This window comes from Microchirus variegatus, assembly GCF_963457635.1.
Source record: "Microchirus variegatus genome assembly, chromosome: 4".
Lineage (NCBI taxonomy): Eukaryota > Metazoa > Chordata > Actinopteri > Pleuronectiformes > Soleidae > Microchirus > Microchirus variegatus.
This window is the reverse complement of record NC_139805.1, coordinates 20367223-20387960: the sequence shown is the minus strand read 5'-3', so window position 1 is coordinate 20387960 and position 20738 is coordinate 20367223. Positions and strand designations below refer to the sequence as shown.

Genomic DNA, 20738 nt, shown 5'->3' with positions numbered 1-20738 from the left:
GCAACCACTACAAAGCCACAATTGAGGCAAAGTGTCTTTTCCTTCTTTTCTTTTTTGTATGTTTAATTGCAAATGTGCATCCATGAGATTACCATGGGGGGTCGTCAAACAGCAAACCTAAGAGGCAGACAGGCTTACTTAGGGAGGGAGACAGGAAGAAATCAAAATTGTGTAGTATATTTCTGAGAATTAGTCCAATTATGTGTAGCATTGAGCCCTGAGACGGCAGAGATCCTGTGGCCTTGTTTTGTGTCACTGTTTTGTACATGGTAACATGTTGTCCCACTGTGCTCTCCTCCCTTAGAGAATAACCCATGCCTCAGTGTATACAAGCAGGCTGGGGCACACACTTCTTGTATACAGGTCATGTATGGAGAGGGCCTTTGGGGTTTCTTGTTTTGTGTGTAATTGTGGTTAGCTCTTCTACATGCCTGCACCTTTGTGTGCATGTCACGTGTGTGTGTGTGTGTGTGTGTGTGTGTGTGTGTAAGCTGTAGAAAACCCCCACGTGATCTCTTCTGCTCTGCGGAATAGAAATGAATGAAACGAAACACACAACTGTTTGTATGATGATTTTATTTTTATTTTTTTTTCAAAGGCAGCAGGTGATCTGACTCATGCATTGCTCAGGGAATGTGAAGCAAAAAGGTTGCACTTTAGATTAGGTGAAATAAACCCTCAGGTGCTCAACCTTAGTGACAGGTCTTTGTGCAGAAGCTTGAAACATAGATAGGTGTGCATATGAACACTGACTGCAGTAAGAACAATTATTGTTCTTCCTGTTCGTCATGGGAAATGAGAAATATCTTTCTAATGCACTTTTTTTTGATTAAGGCAATATCAGATTTAAGACGTGGTATATTCTGATGTATAAATCTTAACTTGATTATAATGTCCTGCTGGAGTTTTCACAGCAGTGGAGATATAATATAGATGATGAGTCATAATCAGACAGGAATCATAACAAAATGATATATTAATAACATCATAATTGGAATAGTATATTCCTCAGAATAAGTGCAAGTACTGGTGTCCATTAAATGTTGTGATTCAGTTTGAGACCCAGTATGTAATATTTGCAGTGGAGTGTGCAGAGTACTTCATCAATAAACTAATACTAATCAATAAGCCTTTATGCCTTAAAAAAAGAGATTTGCATAAATGTGTTTCTCATTATCATGTGAGGCACAATGTTGTATGTTGCACCTTAAAAGTCTGTAACACAGCGTTCCATTGGATTAGCACTGAGCACTTTGTTGCACGTCACTAACAGTGTGAACAGAGGGAATAGTTGCAGCAGAGCACAGCCGTTGTAGGACTTCACAAATGACAAACCTGCCTTTTTTTTTACTGGTCAGTGCTTTGGAGCTTTCTTTTAAACATTTGAACTGAGCTCTACTGATGCTCCTCTCCCACTTCTTCCCTCCTCCTCCTCACCTTCCTCCCTGCTCCTCTTACCAGACACTATGCTAGTTTAGACTCTGCCACCAACGGGCGCAGCGATATCGACTCAGGCTCAGGGTCAAGCCGGCGCACCAGTCGTCAGTATTCACTAGACAGTAGGCATTCACTGTCCGATAGGTGGGTCTCTGTACCTCCTCTCCAAATCCACCTCTTCTTTTTCTTGCTCCAGCCTGTGACTCCGTCTCGCTGTGACGTCAGTGGTGGACTTGTCCTGTCCTCCTCGCTCGCTGTGCTTGCATGCATGCGCTCTTACCCTCTTTCTGTATATGTATATATATTTTTGAACCAAAACTACTGGTCCTGCATCTTTACTGGTGAATTACAATGACGTCACTATCACTGATAGCGTATCATTCTTGTCTTCTCCATCTTTAAACCCTCATAAGTTCTGTGCAGTTTTGTGTGTATGTGTGTGCGTGGGCAAGTGAGCGAGTGAAAGGACGTGTTATAACAGACAGAGTGAGTAATTGTCAGGTGGAGGAAATGGCGTTACAGATGTGTGTGTGCGTGCACGCATCTGTTGTGGTGGCAGCCTGTTATTACTGTATGTGAGACTTTAAGAGCGGACCTGTCTCATTCTGGGTGTCCCATACTTGGTAATTGTACACATTTAATTTCCACTTGTGAGACAGTAGGAGGACAAGCAAAGAGACCAAGACGTGTGTGTGTGTGTGGTTTTTTTTTTACATATCTTCCCTTCATTTAGTTGTTTTTAATTATTCATTGTTTCTGAGGGAGAAGACAGACATGTGTTTGGACTTGAAGCGTTATATAAGCGTTTGTCACTGTCTGTGTTTGTCTTCGCGTCGGACGAGAGGGAGATCGTGAGATAGGTGATGAATAGAGGAGAGCAGGGGCGTCATAATTGAATGTTTGCGTCCAGTCATCCGTGCTCGTGTATTCATTGTGGCACACAGCCCAGAGCCATTATTTAGTTCTCTACTTTATGTCTCCTGCACTATGCGTTATTGAACTACAGTGACAGTAATCAATATAGACTAAACAGTTTCTGTGTGAGAGAGAGTGTGTGTGTGTGTGTGTAAGACTGTTTTCATGTGTCTCAAATCTCTCCCTGACTCATAGTCTTTCTCAGCGTCTAACAGCCTCATTCATCATCGTGAATAAATATTATTCACATATTTAGCGACTGAAAGAGCAGTTTTTTTGTACTGCTGCGCTCATAAATTACCTCCAACCCCCCTGGGTTCATGTTCTTTCCTTTGAAAAGGCCTATTTATAGCTTAGACGTGTGAAAGGTGTTCTTTTTCTAATCATCACTTTTGGTATGGTGTGAATGAAACGGCATTAACAGTATATAACCCTTCTCATTACGAAAACGATGATTCCCCTTACAGTTACATACTATAGATGCAGGTCTGGTCTGATCCTTTGATGTATGTTTCCTGATTAGCTGGTTCATAGTTACTTCTCCTTTCATTCCTGTTCATGGTCTACCTCCCTTACCTGAACACAAGATCCAAAAACTGTCAACCAAACCTTTTATTGTACAACTTTTACTTTGAAACCTGTGTGGGTGTCTTTATGTAACAGTCTGCATCTCCTCCTCCCTTTAGTCCCACAGATAGTCGTTACGCCTCATCGGGTGAGTTGAGTCGAGGCAGCTCTCAGCTCAGCGAAGAGTTTGTTCCAGGGGATGGGGAGAGTTTGCGAGGTTCGGAGTTCTACGACGAAAACGACTCCTACCACTCCTGCCACTCCTCTGTCAGCTACGGCAAAGAGGATTCACCGGACTGGGATGGTGAAGACCCGCAAGGCATCTACAGCGACGAGGCAGGCTATCTCAAAGATGGAGGGGAGGAAGGGGCACTGTATGACGAAGAGGAGGGAGACATGTATGGGGAGGGAAGAGTGTACAACTACGAAGATGAAGAGGAGATGCCATATGAGGGAGAGGAAGATATGTACCCACTTGACAGCACACTCGGTGAATTCCAGGAACCGCCCTACACACCCACAAGCACTGCCGACACCTTGATGCCACCTTCTGATGGTCAGTCATCCACCAGGCCCCCTCTGGAGAAGCAGACATCGTTGCATCAGCATCACCCTGCCCATGATCAGCTCCAGCCACCAAGCACTGCCACTGGTCTATCTACTGCCTCACAGGATGACATGTTACCCCCTTTCAGTTCAGACTCCACAAAAGCTCCCTTTGCACTGTTACAGCCAGATATGTCGACCACCTCTACATCCACCCCTTCAACCACATTACCGGTCCCAGCTCCAGACTCCAAGCACATGGAGCCTGAGTGCAAATCTGAGGCTTTACTGGAGGAACCTCAACCCCCTGAGAAGCCTCCAGCAGCAGAGGGAGTTCCTCCAGCTCCTGAGGAGAAAACAAAGGCGCCTTTTGTCCCAAGGTGAACACAGCCTCATAAAGAAAAAAGATTATTCTGGCACTTAATTCAAATAACAAAAAGCACATACGGTTTAGATACATACCTTGACAGACCTAGAGTTAATTATCCAGAAGAGAAACATACATAAACAGGGAAAGGAAAAACATATTTCACCATTTTAACAGAGCTTCATTGAAGACACATGAATATCATAGGTGGATAAAGGTAGATATAAACCTACTATAATCATTTGGAATTGAACTTCTACAAAGTTAAAGCTGCAGTGCGTAACTTTTGTTGACGTTACTATGCCTCTGTTTGGTCTTCATGAACAGAAACAATGTAGCATTATTTGTATGCTGCCGTAAGCTCTGTCGAGCAATACTATCAGACCTGCCTGAACGTTTGAAAGTAGCTTACCTTTGTTTATATTTAAAATTATGCACTACAGTTTTATATAACTTACAAAGGGGCCGTTATTATACCTTTTTCTCTCCAAGTATCTGTGCTAGTCCAGAACCAGTCAGACGCTAGTGTGCTAACTCCCCGTTATTTGGTTTATCTTCATAATTACATGAGCTAATGAAGCTTGTAGCAGCACATACATTATTATATTTCAAATTTCCTGTTCTTTTAGCTTCCCAAGGAGAGAAATAATGGAGCCTGGTCCTGCCAGAGCCAAAGCGAACTGGCTTCGACTTTTCAGTCGAGTGAGACTACAGCTGCAAGAGGTACAGCCTGTGTGTGTGTGTGTGTGTGTGTGTGTGTGTGTGTGTGTGTGTGTGTGTGTGTGTGTGTGTGTGTGTGTGTGTGTGTGTGTGTGTGTGTGTGTGTGTTTGTGTGTGTGTGTGTATCTTTGTGCACGTAAGTGTGAATTTGCACAGCAAATGTGCTAATAAGGATATGGATGATAAATCAGTATTTCTTCTCTGTTGTTTGCTGTGCTTTAACACTTAAAGTATGTTTTAAATGTGTGGCTTTGCTGCATGAGCCCCTACTTTTTCTTAATTGGTCCACCATTTTCTACAGCTTTTGGTTATCGACGTTTGATTATGCTGTGTTGTCTTGTGGTTATTTGATTGTTTCTTTTTACCCCTTGCATTGTTTTGCCATTTCATAATTTTTTTTTCCAGTTGTTTTCCATCATCGTAGCGATTTGCATGTAGTCCAGTTTGTTTTCCCATGGCTGGAGAAGACTCTCAGGTGGGTGTGGCCAGTAGTGTGTTAAACAGTTGAATTATGATTGTATGTACACAGTTTACAGCTTGTTGTTATTTGCGGAGAGCAAAGCAACACATAGGAAGCTGCTGTAAGCCTGCTGTCACTTTCAAAGCCTGGCGTTTATTCCAATCATGCTTATTTTTGTGTCTTGAGGAGACGTGAAGCGAGTGTTAGTGTTTTGTGTTATTCTCTGAGCAGGCAGGCAGACAAAGAACATGTCTTTCAATAATAGAGCAGATAGAATTAGAAGAATGATGACACAGATAGCCATCTGGATCTGCCTGTAATCTGCATACGTTTACTATGATCATGAAACACAGAGCAGTCACTGCTCATGTCGGTAATCAACACACTTGCTAAAGAAAGACACAATTTAGCTTTACCACTTTCCTTCTTTTTCCTTCTATCTCCTACTTTTACCGCTGTTGATTTATTCATTTTTGTAATCTGGGAACAGCTTTTGAAGCAATAGCTGAACTCTATGTGAAACGTTGCTTTTTGCTCTTGCACCATATTTCAATGATATTTCTCTCAGCATGAATATAATAATACATGTGCAGTACTATGGATGTATTTTTTAAGCTATGGCTTTCTATTTAATAACACCTCTCTCTTTCTCCATAGGCTCGAGGAGAAAGTGTTGGCATCGCCTCTCTGCTTTTATCAGCAGGGTAAGTAACCATAGTGAAGTCACAGAAATCTATACCAACCAAAAGCTACGTCTATGACTGTAATAATGTACAAAAGTAAAGGTTACTGAATCTTGCTTTGCGCTATGTTGGGTCTCCAGAATGGGCGGAGCTCTGTACAGCATTGACAGCATGCCAGACCTCAGGAAGAGGAAAGCTATGCCCCTGGTTAGCGATCTGGTGAGTTCCTGTGCTAATCCTCATCATTTCCCCTTGAGGAAGTGTCTCATCTCTCGCCAACAAGTCCTAGCTTGTGATAATAGAGGAAGCCGCAGGTTAGAAAGGCCAGTGGCAAGGGCCAGATGATTCCTCTGGCTGACACTGATGTCTGTCACTTGCTGTCATAAAACAGACCTTTTCTTAACCCCACCCCAGCATCATCACCATGCCTCCCTCCTGACACTGCCTCATTAGTGGTGCGACTAGGAAAAAATACAGTCCACTGGAGGAACCTGTACAAGCCACAAGGTTACACAGAATAGGAAGAAAACCGTAAAGGGAAATGTTTACATTATGGGAAATACAATTGTTAATGGGCTTTTGAGGTACTGATAGGCTGGTTTTACCCCATCTTCACTCTTTGTGATACTCAATCTGCTGTAGTGAAATGAGAGTGACCTCAATCTTCTTATCCCACTCCCTGTTATAAAAACAAACAAGCTCCTCAACTGTCAAAACTACTGCAAAAACACTGTTGCAGTAACAGAAGGTGGAAACGCAACAGCAATTAACTGCCAGGCAAAGCTTGGTGTGCCAGTTTCCTAAACTCACCCGATTCCTATCGTTATGACAAACAAGTCATTATCTCTGATGGCTGTCTTCATTATTACAGTAAATCCTACCAGTGCACAGTAACGGTCACTAAGCAGTGACAGACAGACACAGCCACACTCTTTCACATATGTACGCACACTCCTGTGTGTGTGTGTGTGTGTGTGTGTGTGTGTGTGTGTGTGTGTGTGTGTGTGTGTGTGTGTGTGTGTGTGTGTGTGTGTGTGTGTGTGTGTGTGTGTGTGTGTGTGTAATTGATCACACAGGATAGCGTCATGGTTGTATGATCAGTAATCATGTGTCATTCAGATATCAGATTCTCTGTTTGAAGCATGTGACTTCCTCCGCCTTCAGGTTTCCACATCCGCTTCTAGATTCACCGTGTTTGATTACCTTTACCCTCATGCTTTTATTGTGGATTCTTGTTCAAACTCGACATCTCTTTCACATTTGTAATTATGTGTTCGAAATTTCATTCTTGTCTTTTCTCTAACATAAAGTCTCTCTTTTCTTCCTCCCATCTTCATGTTCTGCCATAGGCTATGGTGAGTCACATTGACATTATTTTGCTCTAGAAACAATTATGATGTGATGCTAGTTTTCTAGTCTCATCGTATAAGGAAGTCGGGCTTGTTGATATGGCCTAAATACACCAAACTCAAGTTGACTCGATTTAAAACTTCACATTTTGACATGAATTTGAGTTAAAATACTGTTACCTTTAGTTTCAGTCACATTTAATCAAAGTTTGCAGAGTAGTACACTCTTAGAAATAAGGGTTCCAAAAGGGTCCTTCTACAAGGGCTGAGGTTCTACCTGGAACCATTTGCTTCTGATAAAAACATTTCTAGGGTTCTTGGTAGCAGTAATGGTTCAAGTAAGAACCACTTTGAACCAGAGAACCCTTTAAAACCCCTTTCCTGAATAAAGGGTTTTAAAAGGGTTCTTGGTGGTACCCTCCAAAAGGGCTCCAGGTGGAACCTTTGGTGGAGCCAAAAAGGGTTTTCCTATGAGGACAAGCCAAAGAACCTATATGGTTCTACTTAGCACTTTTATTTCTAAGAGTGTTACTGAGGAGCCTGAGACTTTTTTTTAGGAACATATCTTCACTGCTTGCTGCCATCTTGTCTGTCTCTCTGAAGAAATGTCAAGGTCGATGGCCCACAGTGGAAGCTCAAAGAGAGCAGGGAGTGAGACAAATTGAGTTCCACAAAAATGTATTGTTTTTAATTGGTCATTATTAAAAATGGCAGCCCTTTAAATCCACCCAAACAGCTCATTATATCAGTCTACATGTTAAAAAAAGAGGTGGTTTGTCAGTGGTAGACTGGTAGACTTTTTCAGGCGTTGATGGTGGGTGGATGGTCTGGTTTGATGTAGGGTCACTTTAAAACACATTTTTTGTGATAATAATAATTTGTTGTCATTATAATAAAAAAAAAAACAAGAACAGATATCAGAGTGTGAAATTCCATTTTGTGTTTCCTTTCACTCAGTCTTTGGTTCAGAACTCCAGGAAGGCAGGCATCACCTCAGCTCTGACTTCCAGCACCCTCCACAATGAAGAGCTGGTCAGTGCTCATGTTACACTATTGAATCAAAGTATATCACATCACACTTAAAAGGGCTTTCAACGCTGATTCTTCTTCTCACCCCGTACTTCTCCGCAGAAGAGTCACGTCTACAAGAAGACCCTTCAGGCGCTCATATATCCCATCTCCTGCACCACTCCACATAATTTCGAGGTGTGGACGGCCACCACTCCGACTTATTGCTACGAGTGTGAGGGACTGCTGTGGGGCATCGCTCGCCAGGGCATGCGCTGCACAGAGTGTGGAGTCAAATGCCACGAAAAGTGCCAGGATTTACTCAACGCTGACTGTCTGCAAAGTAAGACAAGATTATTATTAGACAAGAATATGATGACATTTAAATGTTTCACTGTTATTCACTGATATTTTGTATTATTAATATGCTTTAGTGTAACTATTCATTATTTTTCCTCTCATCTCACCTTCTCCCCTCTCACCTACTTTAAAAAATCCCTTGTCTTCTTGAGAGGATATTTTCAAACATTTGTATTCCTTCAATCACTGCTTTCACACTCATTTCTATATGCTTTCACATGTCTGACACTGTCATGAATTGTCTCACTTAACCAGGGGCAGCAGAGAAAAGCTCTAAACACGGCGCTGAGGACCGAACCCAGAACATCATCATGGTTCTTAAAGACCGCATGAAGATCCGCGAGAGGAACAAACCAGAGATATTTGAGCTCATTCAGGAAGTGTTCACCATGCTCAAGTCCACCCACGTCACGCAGATGAAGCAGATCAAACAGAGCGTGCTCGACGGCACCTCCAAATGGTCGGCCAAGATCAGCATCACAGGTGAGTGGGGAGTCGCATGTTTGCGTCTATAAAAAAAAAAGTGACAAGCTGCTGTTTGTGTACAGAGAGGCATTTGTGGGGCAATGGAACAGGATCAGATGAGGTTGGAGGCATCTGTTTGCTCACACACACACACTAACCAGCTTTTTCTCCTCTCTTTCTGTAGTGCTATGTGCCCAGGGTCTACAAGCTAAGGATAAAACTGGTTCCAGTGATCCATATGTCACTGTCCAGGTGGGAAAGACCAAAAAGAGGACGAAGACCATCTATGGCAACCTCAATCCTGTCTGGGAGGAGACATTTAATTTGTGAGTCATAACATTTTGTTTAACAAAAAAAAAAAAAAAAAAAATTTGAAGAGAATATAGTTAGAGTTTTAATGATGAGATCATATTAATTGCCAAGAAGTAAGTTTATTTTTCCACTTAGTCAATAGTTTAGCTCAATATTAATCACATTTCCCCTGAGGCCAAGAATACAGTAAAATTATTTAAACCAGAAAGCAAATGTTAAGGACTTTTAGATAATAAATGATTAAACAGTTATCAGTGTTGTGGATTATTCCTCTGTCAATCTCATAAACATTTCAGCACTAGGTGCTACACTCTTAGGAATAAGGGTTCCAAAAGGGTTCTTCTACAAGGCCTGAGGTTCTACCTGGAACCATTTGCTTATGAAAAATCCTTTCCAGAAGAAAGGGTTTTTTCAAGGGTTCTTGGTGACACTAATGGTTCCAGAAAGAACCATTTTGATCCAGAGAACCCTTTAAAACCCCTTTCCTGATTAAACGGTTTTAAAAGGGTTCCACCTGGAACCCTCCAAAAGGGTTCTACCTTGAGCCAGAAAGGGTCCTCCTATGAGGACAAGCCGAAGAACCTTATGGTTCGACTTAGCACTTTTATTTCTAAGAGTGTACAGTGTAATTTTACCTGCGTTCTGTTGATTTTTGGTGACTTGTGGTATTCGATAATTCTATTAGTCCAGGAAGTAATTCATCTTGCGTGATGTACATCAATGTAAACTGGGGCTGATTCTCCTGTTCTGTCAACGCAGCGAGTGTCACAACTCCTCAGATCGCATCAAGGTGAGAGTGTGGGATGAGGACGATGACATTAAGTCGCGCGTGAAACAGAAGTTCAAGCGGGAGTCCGACGATTTCCTCGGTCAAACCATCATCGAGGTCCGCACTCTGAGTGGAGAGATGGACGTCTGGTACAATCTTGGTCAGTCGAACTTAACCCTGCAGTAAACCCACAGCTCCTCGCCGCCATCATCTGCATAAAACTTAACATCTCCAATGTAGTAACTGTGTTGTTGTTGTGTGTCTTGTGCTCCTACAGACAAGCGTACAGACAAATCGGCTGTATCTGGAGCTATCCGCATGCACATTAACGTCGAGATCAAAGGAGAGGAGACGGTCGCCCCATATCACGTTCAGTACACCTGTTTGCATGAGGTGAGTTTAGCGCGTGTGTTTATATTTCTGTGTGTTGTAGAAAGAGTTATTTTCACTAATGTGCATTTTGTTACACAACACAGTTTATCGCATGTTTATTTATTTGTAATTGTTATAATTCTTCCACTGACACACACAACAAAAGGTTTATGTTTTATGACCTGGAAGTATTTGACATCATTTACATTTCGTCAATCTAGAGATTTAAGGTTTCAATAAGCTCTTATTTCATTGCGTATTTTATTTAATCAGTGAGTGCAAGTGAGAACTGAGCAGCCGAATCTAACGAGAGCAGTCATTATAGGTCCACTGTGTAAGAATGAGTGACATCTAATGGTGAAACTGCAGATTGCACCAAAGAGCAGACTCCTCCTCTCACCTCTCCCTTTCATCGAGTAACTATGGTAACCGTTGCATACCAGAACAGATGTCACCACTCTTTCACATAATCTATTCGCTCTTCTCGTCTTCTCGTCTCTCTGCTGTTTTCCCCGTCTTCTGTTGTTGGTTTGTGGGCGTAGCCGCTCTGCTTCATCAGCTGCCATTTCAAAATGTGAAATGTCTGCTCTTTCTGGTTTGGCAGGTCAAGATGGCAGCCTCCATTAAGCAAGACCTTTGCCTTAAGTACAAATAAAAGGCTTATTTTAAGGCAAAGTGTTGTATACAAACATATTCATGGGAAACATATTAAATTTCGGTCTTTATGGGTTGCACACTGTTTCATCTTATTCTATTTAAGTCCATCTTAAAAATTACACTTTATTTATGGACTTAAAGCAAATTTAACTTCTACAAAGGTAATGACATTTTACCATCACAGATGAATTGGATAGTTGTTCATCTGTATCACTCTGTGCACGGATCTTTTCCCACCAATCATAGCTTTGCATTGAATCATTACTTGGCCCGTTACTCAACAAAGCACATTAGCTGAACCTTAACTGACAAATGGCCGCTGTTATTGGTGCACGTAAGTGGCCATAAACCACAAAGCAACTCGCAATGTTGTACAGCAGCATAATGTTTTATGGCCGAGCAGCGAGGGCAGCAAATCGTCTTGGCCTCATAATGTAGTGTAATGCAATTAACAAAGCACAGCCATTTAAAGATAAATAGAAAATGAATGATACATGAAGTCTGCTTTGTTTTTGTTCTGTAGATAGATAGATAGATAGATAGATAGATAGATAGATAGATAGATAGATAGATAGATAGATAGATAGATAGATAGATAGATAGATAGATAGATAGATAGATAGATAGATAGATAGATAGATAGATAGATAGATAGATCCCTAATTCACTGATATTTCCTCTCTGTAGAACCTCTTCCACTATGTGACGGACATCCAGAACAACGGCGTGGTAAAAATCCCTGATGCTAAAGGAGACGACGCATGGAAAGTTTACTTTGAGGAGACTCCACAGGAGATTGTGGATGAGTTCGCCATGCGTTACGGAGTGGAGTCCATCTACCAGGCGATGACGTACGTAGCTGTCAGAGATGATTATTTTAAACGTGTGGTTGTTTTCGTGCATCTATCTCTAGATACGCAGCTATGTTTGAAGTGTTTATTCATGTGTCTGTCCCTCATTTGCAGCCACTTTGCCTGTCTGTCATCCAAGTACATGTGCCCAGGTGTGCCTGCAGTAATGAGCACCCTGCTGGCTAACATCAATGCCTACTATGCCCACACCACGCAGGCAACTAACAACGTCTCTGCCTCTGACCGCTTTGCTGCATCTAACTTTGGGGTGAGTCACAGGAAACCAGAACAAATTAATTCCCTTGGTGTTCTAGGGTTAAATTTATCCAACAGCCCAAATATAATACTTCCTCCTGTGGTTACCGATCAGTGCAGTACGTGTCATAATGTTAAAATCTGTTTTCATACGTGTCATAATACCAACAGAAAGAGCGATTTGTCAAACTTCTAGATCAGCTGCACAACTCTCTGAGGATCGACCTGTCCATGTACCGAGTAAGCTGAATTTCTTCTCTTATATCTGCTGTGATTCCCTGTCTCCCTGTATGCGAGAATCACTAAAACAACGCTGGTAAATGTGTTAAATGGAGCGACAGCTCCGTTGGAACATGCATAGACACATTCAGGAAACACTGTGCACACCCACAAAGTAACACGTGCAACACTTTTAGTGCCAGTGGAAATTGTGTGACTGTGCTGGGTCTTGCCCAAGGACATAAAAGCATGTCTCTGGACAAAAAAAGGAAGTGATGTCACCTGTTGTGTCTCACTGTCTTTTGATCGTCTGACTGCAGAATAACTTTCCAGCCAGCAGTCCTGAGAGGCTGCAGGACCTGAAATCCACAGTGGACCTCCTCACCAGTATCACCTTCTTTAGGATGAAGGTACGGTCACTTTCTTCTCCACCTCCCTTAAACTCATTCTGCTCAAATGATGTACTGAACATCACCCATCATTTCTTCTTATGAAAAGCAGAATTCTCTTTGTTAATAATGTTTAAAGTCTATGACCATGAAATCCTTCTGTTTTGCCTAGTGCTGAATCGATGTCTCCCTCCCCCTTCACACTTTCTGTTTTTATTCAGGTCCAAGAACTCCAGTCTCCACCCAGAGCCAGTCAGGTGGTGAAAGACTGCGTCAAAGCCTGTCTCAACTCCACCTACGAATACATCTTTAATAACTGTCATGAGCTGTACAGCCGCGAGTATCAGACAGACCCGGTAAGAAGCAGCAGTTAATTGATGTTAAATGCTTGTGTAGGTGTAAGAACACAAGTTCCTCTAATCCTCGATGTTTTGTGATGATTATCGTAATCATACTGACTGTAAAGTGTAGCATTCACAGACCTCATTTAAGTTTCTATCACACAAATGGCTTTCACAAAGTCTTTCATGCCGCAAAGAAATTATTGGTGAAGAAAATACTGGGTTTTAAGTTGGTTCTTCGCTAGTGTATAATTAACTATAAAAGTGTTTATACTATACTATACTATACTATACTATACTATACTATACTATACTATACTTAATAACTAGGTTTATCTGTCATTCAGTGTCATTGGCCAGGCTGTGGTTAGTCTGTGATCAATGTACTTCTATTGATCCTTGGCAGTAATTTGGTGCATTCTCTCGTGAGAAAAAAAGGATTTCTTTATGAATGTTGAAGTCTAGTTCTTAGTTAGTTTCAATTGCATAAAAGCATTGATTGTGTAACATGTGTTCTGACTCTGGTCTATGTACATACATGTACCTTGATGCCTCGTTGCCGTTCTCCCTCTCTGTCTAAATGGGGCCGGACTCTCCCCATCCATCATTTTGGATTTCATCTTGGATTTCTAGGTCCTGCTTTGAGTCTTCATTAAAGCACCAGTTCCCTTCAGACTCCCTTGTGAAATTCAAATCAGCCTTTTTTTTCTCTCTCTCTTTGAATAAAACATTTCATCCTGAGGGACGTTGCAGTATTTTGTTGAAATCTCTGCGAGATCCTTCTTCACTCTTCATCCCCTACAGTACTCAGTTTATTTAATTTTTTTAACATAACTTCTTGCTCATTTTCAGCTAATTCAAAGAATTCAAAAAACACTACTTTTTAGATGATCAAGCCTTTCGATTGTCTTATCGAGTTAGTTTCTTGAGCTTAGATATCGTGATGAGGAGACAGCTGATTTTGACATGTGGACACAGTTTGGCCTTAACGGCAATCTTTTCAGAAATAACAGAGTTGTTTGCCTAGCTTTTTTCTATCAGGTCACAGTCAGTGTCAATTATGTTGTGATTCCAGGCCAAGCAGGGTGCTGTGCCTCCAGAGGAGCAGGGACCAAGCATCAAAAATCTGGACTTCTGGTCCAAACTCATCACACTTATTGTTTCCATTATCGAGGAGGACAAGAACTCCTACACGCCCTGCCTAAACCAGTATGTATCAATCATCTATGTGGACTCATCAATATGTGATCATATTCCTTTTAGGATTTACCAGGATTTTCTGTCTGTCAAGTTTATAAACTCTATTTATTCTCTCCTTTCTCTTTATGAAAGATTTCCCCAGGAGCTGAACGTGGGTAAAATCAGTGCAGAAGTGATGTGGAACCTGTTTGCTCAGGATATGAAATATGCAATGGAGGGTGAGTGCATATCATTGATTCAAATGAGCCTTGTCAAAGCACTGATGAATTGTCAAGACACACGAAACCGCTAACAGTGTGCGGTTCAAGCACTTTCTGCACTAATGACTGAACACAGATAGACACAGAGGACCATGTAATGCAGTTGACCCACGCTTTGTGATGACATTTAAAGCATTAAATGCTATTCCCAGACCACCGTGTCCAGTGGTTTAGTCATAATTACTGTGGATCATTTGAGTATTTTCACCTCTTTGAATGATTTGTTACATTTTTTTACAAACAGAACCATGGAAAGAATATTACATATTGCTTCAAAACCAGTAGTTATATGCTAATATGGAATTTGTGGGTAGCTTTATTGAGACCTTTGTGTTGTTCATGATCGGTACACATGTTCCTCAATAAATGAAATTAAAACCCAGCTACATCACTATATTCAGACAGAAAGACTAATAGCCTACTAATATATTTATGTATAACGATATTTGATATATGGTTACCCTCAAATAAATGCACGCCGAGAAGTAAATTATTAATGGTAGCATATTTTTCCTGCCTTTCATATTGAATGTTTATATATGGAAAACCTTTTTTTAATTCAATATTTTCTCTAACAATTAAATTTTAAATGTCATTATTGTTTGATTGCTTCAATAAATTCATAACAGTCTTTATATGAATATCCTGAGCTGTGCTTGTGTGCTATGCAAGTTATAAAAGACATGAATATGATCTTGGACTGTTGTATAGATGTATTTCTTGACTTCATTCTCTCTCTCTCTCTCTCTCTCAGAACATGAAAAAAATCGCTTGTGCAAGAGTGCCGATTACATGAACCTGCACTTCAAGGTCAAGTGGCTGTACAACGAGTACTGCAAAGACCTGCCGTTCTTCAAGAGCCGAGTACCTGAATATCCCGCGTGAGTAGCAGCTTGACCATCCACAGACACACACACACATCTTTACTCATGCTGTTACTGATGAAAAGCACTGCCAAGTGTCACCGTGTGTGTGTGTGTGTGCATGGGTGCGTGCGTGTGAAAACCATAAAAAAAGAACCTTTGACTCTCCTTTGACTTTGACTCACAGGAAAATTTAAAAATTCATGCAACATTCTCTAAAATACACATGTTAGTGGGGACCAAAGCAGCTGAAAGTTGCTGTTCATTAGTGCTTGTACAGAAAATGAAACACATATCACTGATATCAAACCACTTCTTTAACAAACATGTAGAGAAGTGACATTTTGGTCGTAGATTAACAACATACTGTACTCAAACACAGAGCTGGTTTAGTCCTGCTGTCTGTCTCCACTTTCAGCGATAACAGCCTCACAGCAGGAGTCTGTTCTTCTTCTCTACGTCGTTTCCTTATGGTTAGATTTAATAAAGCAGCAGAGCTTCTCTGCTTGTTTTTGCATCAATGTTAAGACACATTTTCAGGACAAAGACATCTCAGCTACCTAACAAACCAAAGGCAGTTGTGTCGAAGCAGCAGGTGCAGGTCCTCACAAGTGTTTGGGTAAATAATAAAGTGTACTGAGGTTCTTTTGTGTTGTTACAGTAAAACTGATTTCACTCTTTACTCTTTACAGTTTTTTTTCACATGCTCTCAGCCACTATTTTATAACACAATATATCATGGGTAATGTGCTTTAATTACTTGTGGGTGTGTTTTGGGCATGGCACAATAAATCAATCAGAATGACAGTATGAGAAAATAATTTGCAGAAATTGAATATAATGCTTTCACCTATGTAGGGCGATATACCATGATAATGTAGCCTAATAATTAGACAAGACCAGAGTTTCTTTATGAAGAGCTTCCTTTTCCCATGGCCTCATTATAGGAATGTGACAGCAATGTGTCTGACTGCTCCTCATTTCAGGACAAACACTTGCTCAGATGGGTGCAAGTGCATTTACTCTATGAACAACTGCATTTGTCTGAAACTAACAAAAGCATTTCACCTTGCTCTGGTTATAAGACCGGGCCCTTAAAAAACTGCTGCCTACGTGTTTTCACACCACACCCACCTCTCCGCTACCAAGTTGCAGTAGGCATTTATCCCATCAAACAGCTTAACATCCTGGGGGTTTTCGCTCAAACATTTTGTATTGTATTGAGCATTTTTCTTCTATTTAAAATGTGGAGTTGCTTATTTGTTTTATGCTCTCCGTAGGTGGTTTGAGCCTTTTGTCATCCAGTGGCTGGACGAAAATGAGGAAGTGTCTCGAGACTTTCTGCACGGTGCTCTGGAAAGGGACAAAAAAGATGGGGTAAAAGTTTCTTCTTCTTCTTCTTCTTTCCCTCTTATCTTGCCGTCACTCGTTTGGAAATGCAGTTGCTGCAGTTGTTCAGGCGGAATTACTGTAATCCATCCTTTTGCTCTTATTCTGTCACGCTCAAAGTCATCAGCCTAAGTTTCCTCCTGCCTCCCACTCTGCTTCCTTCACTGGCAGCGAGCAGTAAAAGAGTACATACAGAGCAGACTCAAAGAGGAGAGGGGAGTGTGCGTTTGTGTTTAGAATGTGAGGATGTTTCAGCCGAAGCACTTCGCTGTGCAAAGAGATTCTTTAGAACTTTAAGTAAGCGCTGTTGAGACGTGCATGTGCTTGTGACAGCAGGATATTGTGATTTAATGGCCTTACTCCAGAGTTTTGCCTGTTAGAAATCTGCCCTCACCTCATTACCCAGACTCCCTGGAGGCGCACGTCCACACTCACCTCCAGCCAATTAGGGACCAGACACAAGCCAGCAGACAATTACAAGGAGACAGACAGCTCCCACCTGTCACTGGATGGCTGTCTAACTCAGAGTATGCCCGTGGTGGGCGTCTGAGTCTCATGCACTGAAAGATGTCTGGTCTGCACACAGTCTTCCCTTTCCAGGTTTTAATCCTCTCACGTGCTTCTTCTGTCCAACAGTTCCAGGTCACATCAGAACATGCTTTGTTCTCCTGCTCTGTGGTGGACGTGTTTTCCCAGCTCAACCAGAGCTTTGAGATCATACGGAAGCTCGAGTGTCCAGATCCACAGATTGTGGGACACTACATGAAGCGTTTTGCTAAGGTACTTACAAAAAGGATTTAACCTACAAGAAATGAAACGACATCGTTCCCCTGATAGCTAATGACCCGCTGCTCTTTCTCGTTCCCCTCTGCAGACAATCAGCAACGTACTTCTGTCCTATGCTGATATAATCTCTAGGTTGTTTGCCAACTATGTCTCCATGGAGAAAGTGGTGAGTGGCCAAAGACTTGATGAAGACATTTGGATTGTTCAGGGGATATTTAAAGGTGCATTATGTAATAATAAAGGCACCTTTAACACTTACTTTCATTTTAGCTCTGTTGTTTACGAGCTTGAAAATCAGTTCATTGCCTGAAGAATGAAAACAGTTCTTTTTAATGAGGTTTTGTTTGTGTGTGAAAGCGTTGGACTTATTTAGAATTGTGTCAGGCTGACATGTGCCTTTTGTTCTCAGCCCTGCATCCTGATCAACAACATCCAACAGTTGAGAGTTCAGCTTGAGAAAATGTTTGAGGCGATGGGTGGAAAAGATGTGAGTCATTCCACCTTTTTTTTTTTTTTTTTTTTTTTACAACCTCAAACAGTATTATTCATTCTTGGAGTAACTCGCGTGTGTGTGTGTTTTCTTGTGTGTACTTCAGTTGTGTGTAGAGGCCAGCGACATTCTGAAAGACCTGCAGATTAAACTCAACAACGTTATGGATGATCTCAGCAGGGTCTTTGCTGTCAGGTCGATAAACATTATTTTCCCAGCAGCATCTACACACATATACACACACACAGACTTTCATTAAAACATTGTCTTTATACTTCTTTCCTGTAGTTTCCAGCCTCATATTGAGGAGAATGTGAAGCAGATGGGCGACATCTTGGCTCAGGTGAAAGGAACTTCAAACGTGGGAAATGCCAGCAGTGTGGCGCAGGATGCTGACAATGTCCTGCAGCCCATCATGGAGTTTTTGGACAGCAAGTGAGACATGCTTTGTACTACATTTCCCACAGTGCACCGTTCTTTTCCGATTAGCCAACAAAACTTTACACATACAATTATGTCACCAGCGGTTTGCTTGACAGCACTTAGCGTTGGGTTGTGGCGTTTTTCGTGTGGACAGGATTATTTTTAAAAACTGAAATGGAAAACCTTCGTTTTTTTAAAAATAATACTCGCCCACATGTGAATTCGGCCTGAGTGTGTTAGTACAAGAGGAGATACAACAGTGAGAAACACACAGACGTTTAATATTTTCTCACTTTTATGAGTTTTTATTGTCATATGTGGGTTGTGTGAAGAGAAAGTTGGTGTCAGTGATATTGGACTTTCGTTAAATAGCTCTATATTTCAACAGCTATTTCATGAGTCTGACAGTACATTTAGTAGAAGCTTTTTAAATAGCCTATTCCACAAAAATGTGTTCAGGAGGTCAGGGCGTTTGCAAGTGAGGAGGAAAGGTTTTGAGATTCCCCCAAAGTCTGTCTTTATTTTCCAACAGAGCAATGTTTGCCTCCTTCCATTGTTTCTTACTCATCTCACTCTCTTTTACTCTCTCTCTCTCTCTCAGCCTGACTTTGTTTGCAAAGATCTGTGAGAAGACTGTGCTGAAACGTGTGCTGAAGGAGTTGTGGAAGCTGGTGATGAACACCATGGAGAAGACCATCGTGTTGCCGCCGCTCACAGACCAAACGGTGAGAGGACACGGACACACGCGCGGACACACGCGGACACAGACCAACAACAAAGTTGCACGCACAGAATCTGCGCTGCCATACACATATATACACTATAGACACTCATTACATATATATGTTACAAAAACATATTTTGCTTTCATGTTCCTGTGGAAAACTACACGGAACGGAACAATTTTATTGTCTTTACTGATGACTGATTCCTCCACGTTCACACACCCACACTTGCATCAAAGAGAGAAGAAGGAGAAGGTGGAGAAAAGAGGAAAGGGAATAACACTGAGGCAGACAGTTTGTGTGTGTTACGATTCAAAATGGCCCTCATATTGAATCTGTATCACATCTACATCACGTCCAAACCCACCTCTCAACCTCTATACACATTATATTCAGCATCGCCCTCCCCCACTGGAACCTTCATCCATCCCAGCAATAAAAATAAGGAAAATATTTTTTTTATTTTAAAAGGAGTGCACCATATCATTATAACACCAGCTCATGGCTGCTCTCCAGTATGTCAGCCAACAATTATTTGGAGAAACCTCTGATTTGTAAGTAAATCACAGCAGCGTGGCAGAAAACCTTTGCCTAACCAATTTGGCCCAATTCCAAACAAAAGTCATACATTTTGGAAAGCAGCCACTCGTTTTTCTTTTTGTTTTAGATATATGTGTTCTTATTTATGTTTGGTTATAAACAAAAGAGCCTCATATCACTGACGGTAATAACGTGGTTGTTAATCCCTGATGTGCAGTGCCGGCCAGTACTGTGTTTTCATCACTGGCTCCGCCTCAGTATCCACAGGTATTAAAATATTGAGCTCTGAATATGAGTAGATACAGTTGTTTTTTTCCCCCCACATTGGCACTCGTGTCAGAACCTTGATGTCATTTTTAGAAACTCTAGACACAAAACTGTAAATGATCACGACTTAGGCTGTCCAACACTGAAAGGAGAAAAACTGCGTATCGATCGCTGAGTCAAGGAAGTGAAATAGATCAATAAATGGAGCTGCAGCTGCTGAGAGACAGTGAGAAATAGTTCTGCCGCTTCTCTGTCACACATTTGTGAAGTATATACATCATGTTACCCCAGGCTTATTGCACGTCTCTGGATTTGAAATAATCCAATAAATCTAAAAGTCAAGTTTATAAATAAATATATATAGTGTATTTGCATTTGCATTTGATTCCCAGCGACTGGTAAGAGTAGCTCTAATTTGTTAATGTGATGAACATGTGATTAACTGTTCAACTTCTTCAATCAATTGTGCCCTAATTGTGAGACTTGTATCTAGAGTTTTTAAAAATGGCTCTGAATCTACTGCCAAAGCGATTCAAAGAAAAAAAAAGAACTGTAAAAGTCACATTATGATCTCTATAATAAGTATTTCTTCACTTCAAGTGGCTGTTTAAACCTTAAAACACATATATTCTGCATCCGCAGTAGTTAAATATGTCAACTGGTTGCTTGTTGCTTGAGACCTGAGGCCCAAAACGTGTGTTTTTGATTGATGTGGGGCTCTTTGCAGCTTGACTGATCCTTCTCTCTGGTTGT

At 41.3% G+C, this 20738-nt stretch overlaps 1 protein-coding gene across 1 annotated transcript in view; it reads left to right on the top strand.

Moving 5' to 3' along the window:
- The window catches only part of unc13a (unc-13 homolog A (C. elegans)), a gene marked incomplete at both ends in the record, with an annotated part of 92553 nt that overhangs the window by 10847 nt on the left and 60968 nt on the right, over window positions 1-20738 (top strand). The window contains 26 exons of the mRNA XM_083888544.1: window positions 1462-1581; window positions 3039-3845; window positions 4462-4555; window positions 5670-5716; window positions 5836-5914; window positions 8002-8076; window positions 8176-8395; window positions 8668-8895; window positions 9062-9203; window positions 9949-10118; window positions 10236-10351; window positions 11675-11838; window positions 11953-12106; window positions 12265-12333; window positions 12633-12722; window positions 12923-13057; window positions 14118-14251; window positions 14375-14460; window positions 15257-15383; window positions 16646-16742; window positions 17391-17534; window positions 17629-17706; window positions 17950-18027; window positions 18137-18225; window positions 18319-18465; window positions 19055-19178. Coding sequence (XP_083744670.1) covers window positions 1462-1581; window positions 3039-3845; window positions 4462-4555; window positions 5670-5716; window positions 5836-5914; window positions 8002-8076; window positions 8176-8395; window positions 8668-8895; window positions 9062-9203; window positions 9949-10118; window positions 10236-10351; window positions 11675-11838; window positions 11953-12106; window positions 12265-12333; window positions 12633-12722; window positions 12923-13057; window positions 14118-14251; window positions 14375-14460; window positions 15257-15383; window positions 16646-16742; window positions 17391-17534; window positions 17629-17706; window positions 17950-18027; window positions 18137-18225; window positions 18319-18465; window positions 19055-19178 — 3814 coding nt within the window. The remainder of the gene's footprint in view (window positions 1-1461; window positions 1582-3038; window positions 3846-4461; window positions 4556-5669; window positions 5717-5835; window positions 5915-8001; window positions 8077-8175; window positions 8396-8667; window positions 8896-9061; window positions 9204-9948; window positions 10119-10235; window positions 10352-11674; window positions 11839-11952; window positions 12107-12264; window positions 12334-12632; window positions 12723-12922; window positions 13058-14117; window positions 14252-14374; window positions 14461-15256; window positions 15384-16645; window positions 16743-17390; window positions 17535-17628; window positions 17707-17949; window positions 18028-18136; window positions 18226-18318; window positions 18466-19054; window positions 19179-20738) is intronic.